This window comes from Amphiura filiformis, unplaced genomic scaffold (genome assembly GCF_039555335.1).
Source record: "Amphiura filiformis unplaced genomic scaffold, Afil_fr2py scaffold_257, whole genome shotgun sequence".
Taxonomy (NCBI): domain Eukaryota; kingdom Metazoa; phylum Echinodermata; class Ophiuroidea; order Amphilepidida; family Amphiuridae; genus Amphiura; species Amphiura filiformis.
The window spans coordinates 11,204-31,880 of record NW_027305721.1 but is presented as its reverse complement, the minus strand read 5'-3'; the positions used below and the strand labels follow the sequence as shown (position 1 = coordinate 31,880).

The window sequence follows — 20,677 nt, the reverse complement described above, 5'->3', positions numbered from 1 at the left end:
CAAACATATTTCTTTAGTATGTGATACAATTATATACAAGTCATGAAGGAAATGAAGAATTAGACCCAAATATTGGGCAATGTACATCAAGTTATGTAATATAATTCATAAGGTATTTATTGCAAATTACTACTACTTTCATTGTCACGTGACCAAAAAGCCAATTTCTTCAAGAAAAGGGCAAATGCGTGGCAAAAGCATTTTCAGTGTTGAAAATGCCATTATTTAGAGTGATTTTTTGCCTTCAAACGCCAAAAACAACAAAGGACTGTTGTCATAGCAACCAACGTTTGCTGATTTTTAAAATATTTTTTTCTTACATCCTGGCCAAAGGTCTATGCATGAGGGGTCGTGGTCCATGAATGTGAGGACCTAGAAAAAAGACACCTCTTCCAAATGCGCGTAAAAGACAACCAAATTAGCTTGGTTAATTCAGGTATGCTGAATTCAAAATAATTTTCCAAGCTATTTTTTAACCATGTGAGTGATGTGACCCTTAAAAAAGAATACACCAAACACCCTATATACTCATATAGAGGGCAATTCAAACATGCTCCAAATTCACAAAGGTCTAAAACATGTCAATTTATTGAATGTGAGGACCTAGAAAAAAGGGCTTTGGGTCTAAGGACCACAAAAATGAAAACATATTTGCAAGCTATTTTTTAACCATGAGGACATATAGAATACAAAGTTGTGAGGCTCAACAGGTCCAAGGTTAATTTGCATGTTATACACGGGTGAAAAATTAAAATTGCTCCGTAAATGGATGCAAACTGTTTCTCAAGTTCAAGGGATTCAAGAAAAGAATAGTTTTTCTATCTACGATGTCAAGTTCAGAAGATAGATGATAAATAAATACAAATTCCATTGAATCCTATGGAATTCTACATATTCTTTTTCTAAAACCTCTCAAGCTATAGGCAAACAATTCGCCGTAGTTTTTACGAAATTTTGAGCAACTTTTGATACACAACAAGCAAATCGATCTGTGACCTTCTGTAGTCCATAACCTCTTAATGATAGGTCGAATACGCTAAAAAAATTACATTTCTGGGATCCGTGGGACCAGATGCATAATTTGACATGTTTGAAAGTGTTATTGGAATAAAATTAATGTTTGCCCCCACAATCCTACAGAGTCATTTTGAGGGTCTTTTGAGGGTTACGGTCTCAAAATATTGCTTGACAGACAACAGATTCGAGTTCAGCATACCCAAATTAAAAATTAAAAAAAAGCTGGTTGCCAACTCTTACACAAACTTGCCGCAAGGAATACCATTTTTCCAAAATTATTTAGAGCCAGTCTATTATTGCATGAATTGATTTTTTGTAGGTTGTTGATTTTTTATTTCTAATCATTTTTCCAAACACGGTACAGATCATTCTGGGGCACCATGTAGATAATTGGAGATGTTAATTAATAAGATAATGTAATTAATTAAGTGGGCAACATTTTATAATTTTTATCACATTATGAGAAACTAGTATATTAGTTGAATGCATGTGAGAAATTTGAATACTTTACGTATAACAGAAATACATGCATTTGAAAAAGGGGTGTTGTGATTAACAAATGGAACCCTGTCCTATTCATGTTAGATTTTATGTATTGGCTACTTAACAAAACCCTAAATGTCATCATTCTCTATGTCGTCATCTTCAGACTCGTTATCTTCAGAATCATCATCTTCCTCGTCTTCCCCATCAATGTCACCTTCCTGGCCTTTGTGTAGTGTCTCTAGCAGCATGTGCAAGTCTTGGTTGAAGTCTTCATCATTATCCCAATCATGTGCAAGTGCTTTCTTGAACATGGAGCTCCCTTTGTCAATTGCACCCTTTACAAAGGCAAGCCCTTTCTTCTTGACTTCCAGCTCACCAGTCATGCAGGGCTGCAAAATATATTAAATGCAAAAAGATAAGACAGTAATAGTATGATAATACATGTAATAATAATAAGATGACTAATAATGCATTCTTACAAACCATCATCAAGGGACTTCATATAGATGTACCTATGAAAATATATCAATAATTTAATTAATTAAAGAGCATTACAACCAACGGACACTTTTGCCAGACACCAGACTGCCTGACAAAAGTAGGCTTCTCAAATCTAATTTGAATTAGGAATGAATGAGTGCACTTATACCTGTATTCAAATTAAGCAGGTTTGCATGTTATTCACATACCAACTGTGGAGTCTGATTGCAACCATGGAGCTCCAATCAGGTATGCAACTATGGAGGTAACATTGATATAGACCCAATCATATTTTATACATTTTATTGGTTTAGATGTTAACTATTATATTTTTGGGCATTTCAACTGCTGCATATTTCCTTATACATTTTTACATTATTAGGACATCTAATTCTGAATGTACGTCTTTACACTGGTAACTCCAAATGTCTTAAATTGGAAAAATCATCCTTCTTTTAATTCCCTGGTTGAATGGGGAATTAGGTGTGGCTGACAATAGAAAACACTCAAAAGAAGGACCAAAATAAGCTCAAATTAAGACCAAAATAAGCTGAAAGTTAGATGAATGCACTTGAATGTTGGATCAGTCAATACAGTCACAAAAGGAAGAAGTACTTCACTCAAGAGGGCACTCAAGTGAAGTGGATGGAGTAAATTTGGCTTGTATTGGTCTTACTTTGAGCTAGTTTTTGAGTGGTTCAGCTTATTTTGGTCTTACTTTTGAGTGTTTTGGTCCTACTTTTGAGTGGTTTTTATTGTCAGCCAATTCTAATTCCCCATTCAAACTGGAAGATTAAAAGAAGGACGATTTTTCCAATTTAAGACACTGTGTGTTAGCAGTGTTATCCAGACGCTGCGTGCATAATGCGCGCATATTTAACGACGCAAAGCCACATACTTACGTCCCAGAGATTAGAGGACATGATAATACGGAAAGAAAAATGAGTGGACAAAAAGGTAGATGGACGGGTATGGGGTATGGTGTTATGCAGAAAGTATGGTAACAGGTACTTGGTTATGATAACGGGTATCAGAAATGAGTGATCGCTCCCATTTACTCATGTGATACCACTAGTTAACTAATAACTACCAAAGGATCACATACTTGCAGCAACATTCCAATGTCATATTCCAGATTATCAGCTATGTCCATGTAAAATCGTAAGTAGTTATACATATCCTTCTTAACAAGCCCATTTTCTTCTGCGAGCCTTTTCCTTAGCATATGCAAATCAACAGCTTTCTTCTTCAATTCTGCAGGTGCATCCCTCATATTGGGATCTAGAATGAAAGTTGGTGTTTTTTAAAAGAACATGTCAAAATATGGTTATCCAGACTTTCCCAGGTACACGTCCAGGAAAAATACAGCAAGCGAAGTGTGCAAATCCCACTGACAAGTTTTATTCGAAGGATATAGAACTGTTCTTGCACCACAATGCTGGACTCTGGTGCTTAAAAATGCTTTCACAAAGTTCTTAAAAAAGAAAGTTGGATACAGAAAATGTTTCCAGTGCATGGCGGTTGGTGGGCCAATACCAATTTTGCAGGATTATGACACACATTTCTAGTACTTTGTGGCGTTGGACTCTATCTGGGAGATATAACAAATGTGCTGTCACTAAGTAAGCCCTCACGCGTCATAGACAAATGATCATATACAATTGGAGAGGTCAGTCTGCTATGTAAATTTTCCAATGTCACTCGCCTGGTTATGTTGAATTGGTATTTCTAGCATTTGAGGATGACTTACTGCCCCTCCCTATCCTGAGCAATATTTATCTAAAATATATTGTTTAGCGTGCAGGTTTCAGATAATCTGCCTAAAAAGAGTAGCTCATAAAGTGTAATGCACATGAGAAGAATACATAGCGGTGAATAGCAATGAGCACTATAGAAGTATAGTTTCAGTTAAAACGAACTGGTTCTCATTTTACTCTGTGGCTTGCTTAGTGAATGAGCAACCAAATATTTCATGACATGATTCATCTAGCCAATCAGAACTTATTTCAATTTTACATCAGTACACAACCCAGAAAGGCCACAAAATCAACCTTGCTGAATGGTCTATAAGCACACTGTCTTTAATACTGTTGCATCTAATGATGTGCAAATTATGTTCAGTATCTAAGGGTACTGACTACATTTCTAGAGCTACCATTTTTGAGCCAGGTAGATAGAATTAAGCAACACATTGTACAAGATACTGTTTTGTAAATAGAACAAACATTTAGAGTAGCTCAACTAACCTGCGTTCCATGGGAAATTTCTTTCTTCAATTTGCTCTGATGTGCAACTAAACTCAGGATGACTTGATAGCTGGGTAACTTCTTCATATGCGATTAACAATGCACGTATTCTTTTCTTGTCCACCACGTTTTTCTGCAGAAGTTTCCTTCGCTGTTTGGACCCAACTGCAAATAAACATTTTTGTAATTGTTAGTGTATGTGAGAGTGTAATTTTGTTACAGGAAGAGTTTTATACAAATAATAATGGCCAATAACTAATTAAGTTTGTGCTAAGAAACATAAGATATTCTTAAAGAATATATATTTTACTCCTTTCTATATAACACTTTCTCATTTAACATCCCTATTGTATAATATTGTTACAGATTACGCAGGTTTCCTGGTGTTTTGTTTTCCATATTCAATGCTTACAACAGATTACAAAAGACAAGTCACTATCTTTGATGAAAGTTATCAATTATCTTGACTGTGATGAGAACAATTAGCACATAACCTAGGTGAAGCAGGGATGGGTGCATAGTCCTCTCCCTGTTTTGGCAGGGTTATTAATATATTGGGCTTGTAAAAAAGAAAGCGGAATCTAGGATGATCATACACACTGTACTCGCAGTATGTTCAGCACCTCCAAACAAAATAGCTGCACTAGCCAAAGATCACAGCAGTTGGAGAGAGTTTGTAGGAGCCCATGTTCTGCTGCTGTTTGATGATGATGACAAATGATAATGTTATCCTCATTTTGATTTTAAAAGTCTCATGCATATTAGATATTAAAATAATAAGCTGATTTTCATGTTTTGACCCACAATGTCAGTGTTAGCCTTATACTAAAACCACTTTTTCCTCCTACGGTTTAAAAATCAATATAATAATTATGTTTAGATGATACATTTGGATTCATGATTTGTTCCATCCTGCCAAATATCCTGAATGCCCAAAGAGACCAACTTTATATAACACACAATTACAGCATACTATCAATTAAAAGAAGCATAAATAATCTAAAAAACAGGGATTTTGGTTTTTAATTTCCACTTTATTTTAGTTGACCTCGAATGACTATTGAAACCAGTACATGTGGCCCATGAAAGTTCTCATTGTGCAGCTATGGTTCATGTTTGATATAAAATTGGATCAAATGAGCCTATATTTACACATAATAATGGTTGCAATTGGATCTGTTTGTTCATGTGAGACCAGCTTTATAATTTTCAGCCTATTTTAAGTTCACCTCAAATGACCGTGACATGCGTGTGTGACCATGCATATCAACAATACATGTAAGTACCCATAATGCAGCTATGAATCAAGTTTGGTTGAAATATGATTTAAACTGTTCATATGAGACAAAATTTTAACCAAAAATCTTACATAATGTTATTTTACAAGTTGACCTCAAATGACCCTTGACCTCTATATATAAACTGCCCACCACCGATACATGTAAGATCCCATATAGTGAAACACACACATTGACTGACTGCGGACACCCATACACACGACCTGTGATGCCATAAGGTATCTTCCTTCTGACGACCTAAAATAAGTACAGTTTCCTCACCAGCTTCTTTGCTCGTGCTACCTTTCTCTTCTCTATGCCATAGCAGGTAACCTCAATCTCCTGTTGGAGGGCACGCTGCTTCTTGTCTGCAGCCTGCCTCTGGCCTTCTTCAAATATCGCCTCCTCAGAGAGAAATGGATCACTCTCTTGCAGGATTTTCAACATGTCTTCTTTCCTCTGAAGCAGCATTTGCTTATCTGAAGTATGCTTTCTTGCTTCAGAGAAAAGAAGGTTGTTCCTGTCAAGAGAGATAACCTGTCACTTGGCGATGTTGTGTAGGTGCGAGAGATTTACTTTCTTTCAACCTTTGTGCTACAAAAAGAAAAACTCATGGCACTGCCAGTGTCAGTTTCATCTGAGAGATCGGAATTACCTGGAATAAGAAAATATAAAGTTCATCTGCTACTTTATTTGCAAGCTTTTTTTTTTTTTGTATAGATATTGATGAAACACACAGGTCAGATCAACCATGATATACTTGGTGATTGAAAATATCACTTGTACTTAACAATATTTTTATCACTGTGAATCTATCAGTCAAATCTTGCAAATGTTACAGCATTTTTGAGAGCGCTCATATCATTGCTATAGTTACATAATGTCATCAGGGGCATAGCCTGCTTTCTTGGTCAAGGGAGCAAAATAAAAATGTTGAGGAAAAAATCCTGGTAGCATCATCCTGATTCGGTAATATCTGCCAGTTAAATATGATGTTCCAAAGAGACTGTTACATGTTAAGAGCTCTTGAACATAATTTTTTAGAAGTGGCTCTATACCTCAAAAAATAGATTTTTCTGATATTTTGTGTAATGATGCATGTTAGGGTGTTGACTACTTGTGTGACTAAAAAAATTCAAAAATCGGCTCGTTGCCATGGAAACGGCCAAAACCCAGATTCTGTCATTTTGGGCCAAATTGGCAGTGAAATTAGTTAAAAAACATGTTATTTCAAGTGTTAGCTGCAACTAAGAGATATAATGATTGTACATTACATTAAGTTCTTGTAAAAGGACATCTATTCATCTGATGATCAGCATATTTAGAGGTCAATAGGTTATTCTTAAGGGTACGTGCAGAGCCCATCTGCCAGGTGTATTTTCACTTTTTCATAAAATGTCATTTTAGCACCTAAAATATAATCATGAAAATCAACAACCGGTGTTGCCAGAATTTTATCCATTCTAGGGTAGTACAAGCTAGGTACTTTACATTTTAGTAAAAATCAGCTTGGGCAAATGTTACTTCTAAATACAGTGTTGCCAGAAAACCGGTATTTTTGCAAATTGACATTTTGTCAAATTACGCCTTTTTGTCACAATTTTGTGCATTTTGACAAATATTTTCCTTCAAGGTGAATCCAAACAACACTTTTTCGTCTTTGTAAATATCTAAATACTAAAAATTCAAAATTAGTGTTGCCAGAGTTCTTGATAAAACACCCAATATTAGTATTTTACTGATAGTATGATTTGTTGTTGATGGTTTGATTGGGAAATGCTTATTTCTAATTTTCATACATCGAATGTACATAGTATAGATTGTTATATGAATGTTTAAACACCTGAGCACAAAGTAAGTGTTGCCAGAATTCTTGATAAAACACCCAAAATCATAATGCCATGATCCAGTCCTCTCACGCTAAAGTTGACAACGCGTCAAAATTTGGTTTACTATCATCAATACCTTGTCCTAAAAAGCGTATTCAAATGGTAAAAACCCCACGGTTCTAGAATTATCTAGTACAAAGTTATAGTCAGGGTAATTATGGGTATTAATTTGGTTCTTTGTTTTCTATTGAATTTTGAACTGGTCACTCAAACCTTACTGGACTGGATCAATAATAATCAAAAATATTGATATCAATTTCAGCAATAATTAAAAAATATATTAAATATCGTTATCAATAATAAACAAAAATATTATCATCAATATCAAAAATATTAACATCAATAATATCAATAATAATCAAAAATATTAACATCAATATCAATAATTATCAAAAATATTAATATTAATATCAATATAATCAAAAATATTAATATCAAAAATAATCAAAATATAAATATCAATTTCAATAATAATCAAGAATATTAATATCAATATCAATAATAATCAAAAATATTAATATCAATATCAATAATAATCATAACTATTAATATCGATATCAATATCAATAATATTAATATGAATATGAATAATAATCAAAACTATTAATATGAATAATAATCAAAAATATATATCAATATCAATAATAATCAAAAATATTAATATCAATAATAATCAAAAATATTGATATCAATTTCAGTAATAATTAAAAAAATATAAATATTAATATCAATATCAATTATAATCAAAAATAATGATATCAATTTCAGTAATAATTAAAAAAAATATATATCGTTATCAATAATAAGCGAAAATATTATCATCAATATCAAAAATAAACAAAAACATTGACATCAATAATATCAATAATAATCAAAAATATTAACATCAATATCAATATCAATAATCAAAAATATTAATATGAATATGAATAATACTCAAAAATATTAATATGAATATGAATAATAATCAAAATAGTAATACTAATATCAATTTTAAAATATTAAGATTTTGATATTGTTGATATTGATATTAATATTTTGATTATTATTGATATTAATATTTTGCTTATTATTGATATTAATATTAATATTTTGCTTATTATTGATATTGATATAAATATTTGTGATTGTTATTGATATTGATGTTAATATTTTTGATTATTATTGATATTGATAGTTTTGTTTATTAGTGTTATTGATATTGGTATTAATATTTCTAAATATGATTGATATATTGATGTGAATATTTTGATTATTATTGATATTAACCTAGAACTACTAAGTACCACCCCAAGATTTCTTATCCGTCATAAAAAAAATGCGCGCATTTACGCCCCCGACCTAAACTAATCATAGATCCATCCTTTGCGCTCATTTTAGTGTAAAAATGTTTATCAGCACATTACCTGGGGGTAGGACCGGCTGTCAAAGATGACCATAGAGGGGGTGTTGGTGAGGGCCACCAATGGTTTCTACAGTAAAATAAATTATTTTCATTTCGCTCATGTAAAATTATTATAAGCTATTGACTTTTTACTTGTTAGTTTGAGGAGCAAATTCGGTCAAATTGCATTTTTGTAGAATTTTAGCGAAAATCAATTTTGCCAATACTTTCAGTAAATAGCTGAAATTTTCCAAATTTGCATGGGCGCCCTCACATTATGACGTCACAGCGACATTATATGAGAGGAATGTTTGTACTTATTGGGGTAGAGGAGACCCATAGCTATACATTGATTCCAAATATAACGGTATGACGTTTATAATTGAAAATTAGGGGTTGCAACCCCCTTCGTAATCCGTGTTACAAAATATGGCTCAGTAGTTCTAGGGTTAATGTTAATATTTTTGATGATTGTTGATAATGATGTTAATATATTTGATATTTTTAATATTATTGATGATAGTAAACCAAATTGATGTTAATACTTTTGATTATTATTTATATCGATATTAATAGTTTTGATTAGTATTGATAATGATGTTAATAGGCCTACATTGATATTATTATTAATATTGATGATAGTAAAAAAATTTGATGTTGGATCATGGCACATATAAATATATATATATATATGATTTTGGGTGTTTTATCAAGAATTCTGGCAACACTTACTTTGTGCTCAGGTGTTTAAACATTCATATAACAATCTATACTATGTACATTCGATGTATGAAAATTAGAAATAAGCATTTCCTAACCAAACTATCAACACAAAATCACTAAAATGCTAATATTGGGTGTTTTATCAAGAATTCTGGCAACACTAATTTTGAATTTTCAGTGTTTAGATATTTACAAAGACGAAAAAGTGTTGTTTGGATTTACCTTGAAGGAAAATATTTGTCAAAATGCACAAAATTGTGACAAAAAAGCGTAATTTGACAAAATGTCAATTTGCAAAAATACCGGTTTTTCTGGCAACACTGTATTTAGAAGTAACATTTGCCCAAGCTGGTTTTTATTAAAATGTAAAGTACCTAGTTTGTACTACCCACACTAGAATGGACAAAATCCTGGGAACACCGGGTTGTTGATTTTCATGATGATATTTTAGGTGCTAAAATGACATTTTATGAAAAAGTGAAAATACACCTGACAGATGGGCTCTGCACGTACCCTTAAGAATAACTTATTGACCTCTAAATATGCTGATCATCAGATAAATAGATGACCTTTTACAAGAACTTAATGTAATGTACCAGCAGTATATGGCTTAGATACAGCGAACACTTGAAATAACATGTTTTTTCACTAATTTCACTGCCAATTTGGCCCAAAATGACAGAATCTGGGTTTTGGCCGTTTCCATGGCAACGAGCCGATTTTTGAATTTTTTAGTCACACAAGTAGTCAACACCCTAACATGCATCATTGCACAAAATATCAGAAAAATCTATTTTTTGAGGTATAGAGCCACTTCTAAAAAATTATGTTCAAGAGCTCTTAAGTCTTTGAGCTTTCAGATAAGAATTTCATTTGGACAATATGCATATGTAGCAAGCCAAAATTGGGTTTTATACTATTTGGCCATGCTTTGGGTAAATTTTGGTGAACAACAGACTCCTTGCCCCTTCCTTTTCCTTTCCGATTTTCTCTTTCATTTGTTTGCCAGAATGTCACTTTTCTCTTTCCTCTCTTGCTTATATGTCAGCATCTTGGCATCAGTTGGGGCCAAAAGTGTGTAAAAAGTATTTAAGTATGAAAACAGTGATAAAGTTGGGTTAGGGTAAAGTGTAGATGCATTATTTGGAACTATAAACCAGACATCTCATGTGTTTTTGAGGGAAAACATTTTGAGAAAAAAAAAAAAAAATGGGGTTTATTTGGTGACAATTTTTCCCAGTAGATTTCAAATATGTTATTGCACCTATTAAACCTTTAAACATTGTTTATTTAATGATTTAAATTGTTTGGACAATAATAGGGTTATTCCGTTAAAACAATCACTTTAAGTATACATATAACTTGATAAATATTTTCGTAATGTTTACCCAAAATTTGGGAGTCCCCGTGACAAATGATTCTCGAAAATTGGCCAGTTATGATAAATAATCTAAAAAACAGGGATTTTGGTTTTTAATTTCCACTTTATTTTAGTTGACCTCGAATGACTATTGAAACCAGTACATGTGGCCCATGAAAGTTCTCATTGTGCAGCTATGGTTCATGTTTGATATAAAATTGGATCAAATGAGCCTATATTTACACATAATAATGGTTGCAATTGGATCTGTTTGTTCATGTGAGACCAGCTTTATAATTTTCAGCCTATTTTTAAGTTCACCTCAAATGACCGTTGACATGCGTGTGTGACCATGCATATCAACAATACATGTAAGTACCCATAATGCAGCTATGAATCAAGTTTGGTTGAAATATGATTTAAACTGTTCATATGAGACAAAATTTTAACCAAAAATCTTACATAATGTTATTTTACAAGTTGACCTCAAATGACCCTTGACCTCTATATATAAACTGCCCACCACCGATACATGTAAGATCCCATATAGTGAAACACACACATTGACTGACGGACACCCATACACACGACCTGTGATGCCATAAGGTATCTTCCTTCTGACGACCTAAAATAAGTACAGTTTCCTCACCAGCTTCTTTGCTCCGTGCTACCTTTCTCTTCTCTATGCCATAGCAGGTAACCTCAATCTCCTGTTGGAGGGCACGCTGCTTCTTGTCTGCAGCCTGCCTCTGGCCTTCTTCAAATATCGCCTCCTCAGAGAGAAATGGATCACTCTCTTGCAGGATTTTCAACATGTCTTCTTTCCTCTGAAGCAGCATTTGCTTATCTGAAGTATGCTTTCTTGCTTCAGAGAAAAGAAGGGTTGTTCCTGTCAAGAGAGATAACCTGTCACTTGACGATGTTGTGTAGGTGCCGAGAGATTTACTTTCTTTCAACCTTTGTGCTACAAAGAAAAACTCGGCGGCACTGCCAGTGTCAGTTTCATCTGAGAGATCGGAATTACCTGGAATAAGAAAATATAAAGTTCATCTGCTACTTTATTTGCAAGCTTTTCAACTTTTTTTTTTTGTATAGATATTGATGAAACACACAGGTCAGATCAACCATGATATACTTGGTGATTGAAAATATCACTTGTACTTAACAATATTTTTATCACTGTGAATCTATCAGTCAAATCTTGCAAATGTTACAGCATTTTTGAGAGCGCTCATATCATTGCTATAGTTACATAATGTCATCAGGGGCATAGCCTGCTTTCTTGGTCAAGGGAGCAAAATAAAAATGTTGAGGAAAAAATCCTGGTAGCATCATCCTGATTCGGTAATATCTGCCAGTTAAATATGATGTTCCAAAGAGACTGTTACATGTTTTAAAAGTCTTTGAGCTTTCAGATAAGAATTTCATTTGGACAATATGCATATGTAGCAAGCCAAAATTGGGTTTTATACTATTTGGCCATGCTTTGGGTAAATTTTGGTGAACAACAGACTCCTTGCCCCTTCCTTTTCCTTTCCGATTTTCTCTTTCATTTGTTTGCCAGAATGTCACTTTTCTCTTTCCTCTCTTGCTTATATGTCAGCATCTTGGCATCAGTTGGGGGCCAAAAGTGTGTAAAAAGTATTTAAGTATGAAAACAGTGATAAAGTTGGGTTAGGGTAAAGTGTAGATGCATTATTTGGAACTATAAACCAGACATCTCATGTGTTTTTGAGGGAAAACATTTTGGGTCTTTTTTGGCCAAAAATGGGGTTTATTTGGTGACAATTTTTCCCCAGTAGATTTCAAATATGTTATTGCACCTATTAAACCTTTAAACATTGTTTATTTAATGATTTAAATTGTTTGGACAATAATAGGGTTATTCCGTTAAAACAATCACTTTAAGTATACATATAACTTGATAAATATTTTCGTAATGTTTACCCAAAATTTGGGAGTCCCCGTGACAAATGATTCTCGAAAATTGGCCAGTTATGGTAAAATTCCAGGTTCTGACATTCATAAAATTTAATATGCTATGCTGGTATTAAATTTAAACTAGTTTCATCATTTTTAGGTTATCAACTAAAATGTGTCCCCTACCCCCTTAATTTTTGGAGGCATGTAAAAAGTATTGGTACATGTATTTGGCAAGAAAAGAAAATCAAAACTCAAAAAACCAAACAAGCTTTTGAGATGAAAATGCAAATTTGTTGTGTCCAAAATAGTTGCTTAATAAGTTCATCTTCAATTTTGCCTGAATGGTAATGTATTTGATTACAGATTCATAATCTGCATAAAATTTCACCATAGAAAAAGTTCCTTTGACCATAGTATCAGTAACTTAATGTTCAAACCATTTTGGCTCCCAAATGGTGCCAAGATCTTGAACGCTGTCATATCAATACTTACCTTTGGCTATATTGACAATGTCAGCATGCCAATTTTCAATATCTGTCCTGCTGTATCTGTTTCCATTGGCAGCCCAAAATTCACCCCACTGCTGCTCAGCTTTATCCATTCCTTTTCCACCTGAGTATTCAATTAAAACAATAACACCAAAAACAAATTTTGCACATTAACACCTCACCAACATGACTAGTTAGTTAACAGCACATACTACAATACTAGTTAAAGTAGTCTTCTATGAAAAAGTTTATGTGAATTTTACCAATGCCTTAAATAAGACACGATGTCATATTTTTAGTTGGATCAATCATTTTTTTGCTTTTACATAATAGAGTCACATCCAATTAAATGCTGAAATTTGAGGTATCCTGCAAAAAAAATCCATACACTGCTTTCAATAATTAAAGGCAAGACTTTTTAAAGAATAAGGTACTCCAACTAGCTGCAGACTGCAATTAGTTCTGTGGTGAATCACTAGCCTTAAAATAATCACACTAATGTTGCAGGAGTGGCATACCAAATTCTATAATTGCACCATCAGATGAAACTTTCGCAACAGTCTTTGGATACAATATTTACACCATTTGGCAACATGACTTAAAATAATTGTACCAATGGCACATAAACTCACACACTGATGAACCTGTTGAAATGAATTGAGAGACAGCGCCAAATATTACTAAAATGGTAACCGATTTACTTCACCTTTTATGAATAAACTGAATTTCATATTTGAGTAAATTCAACTTCACTGTGTACCATTGTTTTACCATATTATATTGCTTAATAATTAACCCTGGAATTATGGAAACTTTGGGGTCTTATAACTTCCAAATTGTTGGTCTAAAGTATATAAAAGTATACATTATTTAGAATGGATATGACTTGCTGAATCCAACTGTGAGGTCAGATTTGGGCAAATATGCTCATTTTTTGGCAAAAATCACCACAAACAGGTTTTTTTGCCCAAATTTCTTCAGTCACCGTAACAAAAAAATTCTTGAGTAAATTTTTTTGAATTTTGAGTAATTTTTAAAAATAATTTTAACTTCACCAAAAATATTTGAAATTTGGGTACAAATCAGGCTTTTTATGGTTTTGTAGGCAAAACTGAGCATTTTCTAACCATTTTTGGTACAGATTTCTCAAGCATTACTTGAACTTGAACTCAAACATAACTTGCCTATAATATCTGTTTACTCATGGACATGTGTACAAGTTACATCATAAAGAAATGAGAGCAATTGAAATATGCTTTACCGGTTAGTCAGTGTCTACATGAACATTCATTCAGACAACACAACAACCAGGATATTCTTGGGATAAAAACCCACTGGACCAGGCCAGGCCATCTGGCCTGGTAATAATAATAATAAAATCCCAAGGAGTTGGATATTTCTTCCCTAATTTCTACTTAATTCTTTGTTTATTTAGGTGATATGTATTAAAGGAAATCTCCGTTAATCACAACATTATCCCTTATATGTTAGAAAAATAATTATCAAGCACATTCACATGGTTTTATTTAAAGCAAACTCACATTGACCATAAAATGAATGAAAACCACCTGTTCGCAACCTGTAATATTCAAAATTCCCCCATCGAAGTTTTCTAGTGGCATGGTTATTTGTGCTCAATTGTTGCCAGCCTTCATTGTATTACTGGGACGTCATTGCACTAGATTCGGTGCCCGGGAATTTTGAATATCGCGTGTTGAGAGACGGGTGTATTAATTCATTTTTATGGTCAATATGAGCAATTGTTTCAAATAAAACCATGCAATTTGTGCTTGATAATTAACTTGCTAACATATAAGGCATAATGTTGTGTTTGCCGTAGTGTTCCTTTAATTCCTTGATTCACCCTCCCAGAAAAAAGAGAAGTATTCCTAATAATTGAATATATGAATACAAAACCCACCCAAGTCCATGCTGTGGCCAAATTGAGTTAAGCATGGGAAATTGTTGCTATACATAGGCCTGTCATATGTATGAAAAAACAACTCAAATTCATCCTCTGTGTCTATTGGGCATGTGAAAAATAGCATGTGTGAAAGAACCACCCAATTCCATTATTTGAGTTTTGTAACACTTTGATTGAAATCCAGTATGTATAAAAGTCTGCTTGTAACACATTCATTGCTGGAGAGTGACTTCTGAAGAAAAAAATGGGTTTAATAAAGGAAAGTGTGTGGTTTATATTACACGGCAGAATGCTTATCAACATTATACATACCTGTGTGCTTTATTTTGAATTATCTTACTAGTGGTAATCTCATTCCAACAGTGTTGTCTTTGTATATGATTAAAAAACCACCCAAGTCCAGAATTTAAAATGAACCCCACGAAGTCCCTCAAATGCTAATCGTCATACTTAATACAGTTTAACCCACTCATTTGCAGGTAAAACTTACCATATTGACCAGGTAAATACAACTGAAGGAATTAAAATGATACACAGGTTTTTCTCTCAAAATCACCTCCCACGGACTTGGGTGGGTTTTGTATTCATATATTCAGTTGTACCAGTCATTATTTTTCGTTTAATTGGGCATTTTACACCTTTGACACATAATACTCTGTCAATATGCACTTGCCCATGATTGGTCACATTTGTTAACCACCTTATTGAGAGCAAGTTTTACAACTGTGCACTGTCAGATTTGCAATTAAAACCATCTGTCTATGAGGAGAAAATTAAAAAAAAAAATCTTGAATGACATCTAATCAAATAAAACATTTATTATCATTATCAATATCAACACTTACATCTATGTACCGTTTGCACAACTGTGCTGACATTGTTAAGATCTTTCTTGTATTCCAGAAAAATACATGTTCTGTTATGGTATCGACTCTGTCTGTGGAGGAAAAAAATAAATAACAAGGAAACAAATAAAAAACTGATAATTAAAAACTGGGGTTTTGGATGCGAGTCTATATCCGACAGTGACAAATAACATTCTATGGACAAAAAAATGCAATTCTATTTCTTATGGAAATATTACAATATATGGCTTTAAGAAAACCAATTGTTTTTCTCCTTTTCTGGTAAACTAAATGTCCTGATCCAGATAATCAGTAAATACTTCAGATTGATGAAAATTCTTCACTTTGCATTGGGTGTCATCTGCATAGCAATAAAACAACAATGGGGTTTGATCCCATTGTTTGGTACATGTAATTACTTTCTGTACATGACTTCCATCATTACAGGTAGTCACAAAATCAAGAACAACGAGACACCCATTGGTGCACCTGGAACTTTTCATAACATAACATATGGTGCTATAAACACATCTGTGTACTAACAACAGTAGCACCAAAATTGTGTACAATTAATTGAAAACCATAAATATAGAATGGGCTTGAGTCATACAATCCTGAAAAATGGAGTTATCAGTTTCTGCTACCAGAGGGCAATTGACAAACTCTGTACAAGTTTCATAGTGAAATAATGGGATTTGAAACTGCAAAGATAAAATATCATCCTTGATCTTAAAATATGTGACCATAAAAACATTCTTTGCCATTTATCTAAATTCTTAATTACATAAACTGATACTGCTGTAGGCATATCTTGTTCTTTCACATGGAGTGTCATCTTAGAAGTAGAGTAAGCATACCATTTGGATGATTTTGCAAGCAGTATGCAGGTGTAAAGTAATATAACATTGCACAATCTGCATTTTTTCATTCCTTCCAACCCCTTTGCTCTTGTATTTTGCATGGTGATGGAAAATACATAATGCATAATTATGTGTAGTTATTTGATAGGCAATTTTGTTATTGTGTTGTTTAACAATGTTAAATGGATATGTTAGGATTGTCCAAATGTGAGTAAAAATTTCTTCCCATGGCAGCACTAATATCTTGAAATATTTTTTTTTATATGAAAATACTATTGGTGGTAGCACAACCAATAGTATGTATAGGGGAGTCATGTGACATACTGGTTCATGTCTTTACCTTTGGTGCAAGCAGTCTTTGCTTCAATTCCCTGTAGGACAAAAAAAAATTATCAGCTCTCCCTGAGGCTCATCTGATAAAGGCCAGGCAGAAGATCCATGATGAAAGACCTTTTTACAATCGGCTCCGATCAGGGTAATAAGCCTGATTGTTGGCTACACTCGCCTGTCCCGTAAAAATACCCCAATCAGCTACCTACAACAGGAATATGTTAGGCCCGTGTGTTGTGTTCAAAATGTGAAATCACAACTTTTTTTGATACAGCCCTGCTCAAACATATTTTAAATAAAAAAGCACCCAACAATATGGGCAGTTTTTCATGTAATAAACTTAAAATACATGTAGATGTATAAAAGGCTCAGAGAATTATGCAGTAGGTTGAACTTTATTAAAACAGTATGCACTTACTTGCAGCAGACATGTTCTTTGTCGTAGAATTCAACCTTGATAAGTAGCTGAATAGCTGTTCCATTTCTTCACCTGTGCCCATGCCTGCATCTTCTTGGTATCGGCCACCCCATTTGACCTGTTGGGTAGCAAGAACATAAATTGATAAGTGTCCTTTAAAGGCAAAATTTAGAACACTAATTGTCATTTCACCAGGAAATTGTTCATTTCAATACAAATATAAATTTAAGAAGTATTTAATGTGATGTACATTATATAAATTTATCACTTAAACAACACAATGACTTGTAACATTTCTATTTGATATTTAAAAAAAAATGTGTTTCTTCTTATGGGTGCCTGTTACCGTTAAAACTCTATAACTGAGCAAATCATCGATACCACATATACGAACAGGTAAACCTGCAAATGTTTGGTCTCAACCCCATTAGCTCAATTGGTAAAGCGCTGGACTTTGGTACAATTTCATGTTTTCAAAAGCGCTTGATAGTAAGCACATAATTATGCTAATCATCAAGTTTTTATGAAACATTTACCTTGTCTCAAGCAAAACACTGAACACACTGGTTTTAACCCATGAACAAGAGGACCTACTGATCTGTGTAGGCCTACTCTTTGATGATGCTCTCATTTGTTTATCTCAACTATTTCTATTCATGTATACATTTCAATAACTACCTAGTAATAAGTGCTTGTTGGTGGGGTAATAAAGAAAAATAATATGTCCACCTCTTAAGGTCTTACCCCAAAATAAGACCTGGCAATATACTGCAAGTTTCAATTATAGTGTCAGACATTGTCACCACGTGGAGTAAGTTAACTCACCTGACAGTCCCAGGCATGTGCTTTCGCATGCATGACTGAGAGGGCAGGCTTCATTGCTGTTGTCCCCCTGGCATACTCTGGTTTCTGTTGTTGCTTTTTAGCCCACGGCCAATATTTACAGATTACATCCTGCCACATGAACTGCACTCCTTCTTGCAGCATGAAGCTGGTGTGTAGAAAATGAGGATAGCCATACATTTCACCGCGGAACATATTTACTGCCTTTTGGGCCAATGTATGGCGACATCCGGCAACAGCCAAGCCTGTTTCATCCTGTTTAGCTTTGGTAGTGTTCTGTGCCCGCGCAGCTTTCCACACGGTATCCCCACACTTGTTGTCTGCTAACTATTTATAGACATAACAAAATAGAGAGTAAAATATTAAACAACTAGCAACACCTTTCTTTGCAGTACACTGGCGCACATGTTACAGTGAAGTAATATTTCATCTATGACTGATGGCTTCACCCCGATTTCGCATCTAGCATTCCCTATAAGTTTGGTCTGAATTTAATTATTCATATTAAAATTAATAAACAATAAACACTGTTCCAAAGAGCATGCACAGTGGATATAACAATGGCCAGATATTTAGCTTTAGCACAAAATATTGGTGTCATGAACAAATTAAAACACTATGTTCCAGAACATATTTTACAACTATGGAATACTTATTTGGGGAAGTACCTGTAAAACTTATCTTGATAAACTTGTTGTTAAATTACGAAAGTGGGCAATTAGAACAGTGTCATATAGTCATTACAGAAGTCATTCAGGACCCTTATTTGCAAAATATAACCTACTAACTGTTAAAGATAAGTACTCACCCGAACTGGGCGTATTTATGTATAGATATTCTATGAATGATTTGCTTGATTTATTTAATGGTTATTTTACAAAGCACTCTGACATACACGGCTACCAGACAAGACATGTAAATGATCTCAACTTGACAAATAATCTGATCATTCCATCCGAGCTACTGGGCCCACTTTTTGAAACAGTATATATAAAAAGCAAAGACTTGCAAATCAGTTAAACATTTTAAGTAATCAGCTTAAGCGAACTATGATTTCAGTTTATGAATAACTTTTTTCTTTCATTTTTTCTGGGTACTGTCTGTCTTGTCTTATTGGCCTTGCATGTTAGATCTCATGTGATGATTTGTTTTTGTTATTTTTGCAACAAATTTTGTTTAGGGGTTGGTTTATTCAGGCCTCATTGGCCTTCCGGTCAACTCCTCCATATTGTCTCTTTTGTTTGCTGTTTGTTTTGGTGTACAATTTTTATATTTTGGAAATAAATAAATTTGATTTGATTTTGTGCCCTATTTAGCAATGATCTTATCAATTGACATCCATCATGTGACCTGTACATGACCTCTGCCCTTACTTATGCTGACATCTTTTATGTGCCAATACACCCAAAGGCCATTGTGTCGAAGAGATCGACATTCACTGAAGCAGTGTATCCTTCGTATAAGAGAACACCAAACAAATCCCAACTCTAATCCTAACCCTAATCCTACCCTAACCCTTACCCTAACCCTATATCCTAACCCTAACTCTAATCCTATTAGTATTCAGTTCTCTCTTACACTAAGGACAAAGCATGCTTAAGAAATTATGTAGCATTACCCTTACTGCAAAAATAAAAAAAAACTTATACTAAGTCAACCCTCACCCAATGTTTACTCTATGCATCTATGCAGTAAAATCATTGGGCCATTTGGGCTCTTGGATCTGACATTTTCAGGGCCTGTGTAACTGCCCAAAAAAGTTGAAATATTTGAATAATAATGAAGATTTTCATGCAGTGGGCCCAGACTGAATTTCTTTGGCTGTGGGCCCTTGGGCCCTGACTCCATGTACCAAGTCAGTAAAAGAAATATCTGTTGCTCTTTCGTCAAATCCAGTATTAAAGTTTTGTAAACAAATTACATATTTTATAAATAAAATAACATATTTTACAAATAATGGTCACTTAAATTTCTTAGTATTAACAAATTTGGAATGCATCTTACTTGTCCTGGTGAGTAAACATCTTTCATGTGCAAATCGACATCTTCATCAGGTACGACAAACACTCCATCATGTAGAGAAGTTCGTACACCACAATAAAAAAGAGAAAACAAATGTCAACAAAACTTGAGAAATCTTGGATAAGTTCAATGTATAACATGGTTATGGTTTACATGTACAAG

At 33.7% G+C, this 20,677-nt stretch overlaps 1 protein-coding gene across 1 annotated transcript; it reads right to left on the bottom strand.

Moving 5' to 3' along the window:
- Nucleotides 1-706: 706 nt before the first annotated feature.
- Nucleotides 707-20,575, bottom strand: LOC140145415 (uncharacterized). Its single transcript, XM_072167137.1, has 9 exons — nucleotides 20,498-20,575; nucleotides 18,476-18,820; nucleotides 17,651-17,768; nucleotides 16,012-16,134; nucleotides 13,278-13,397; nucleotides 11,512-11,886; nucleotides 4,230-4,394; nucleotides 3,089-3,264; nucleotides 707-1,892 (listed from the first exon to the last, which is right to left on the bottom strand). Exons 1-9 carry the CDS (start codon nucleotides 20,522-20,524, stop codon nucleotides 1,632-1,634), a joined length of 1,710 nt encoding a protein of 569 aa, XP_072023238.1. The 5' UTR covers nucleotides 20,525-20,575; the 3' UTR covers nucleotides 707-1,631.
- Between the last annotated feature and the right edge of the window lie 102 nt (nucleotides 20,576-20,677).

What these genes read in the sequence shown, in the direction of transcription:
- LOC140145415 (XM_072167137.1), bottom strand. Translation starts at nt 20,524, where the DNA reads ATGAAAGATGTTTACTCACCAGGACAA. An exon ending in ATGTTTACTCACCAGGACAA is followed by an intron (nt 18,821 to 20,497) that starts GTAAGATGCATT and finishes GTCTATAAATAG; the next exon opens with TTAGCAGACAACAAGTGTGG. An exon ending in AAATTTCCCATGGAACGCAG is followed by an intron (nt 3,265 to 4,229) that starts GTTAGTTGAGCT and finishes CTTTCATTCTAG; the next exon opens with ATCCCAATATGAGGGATGCA.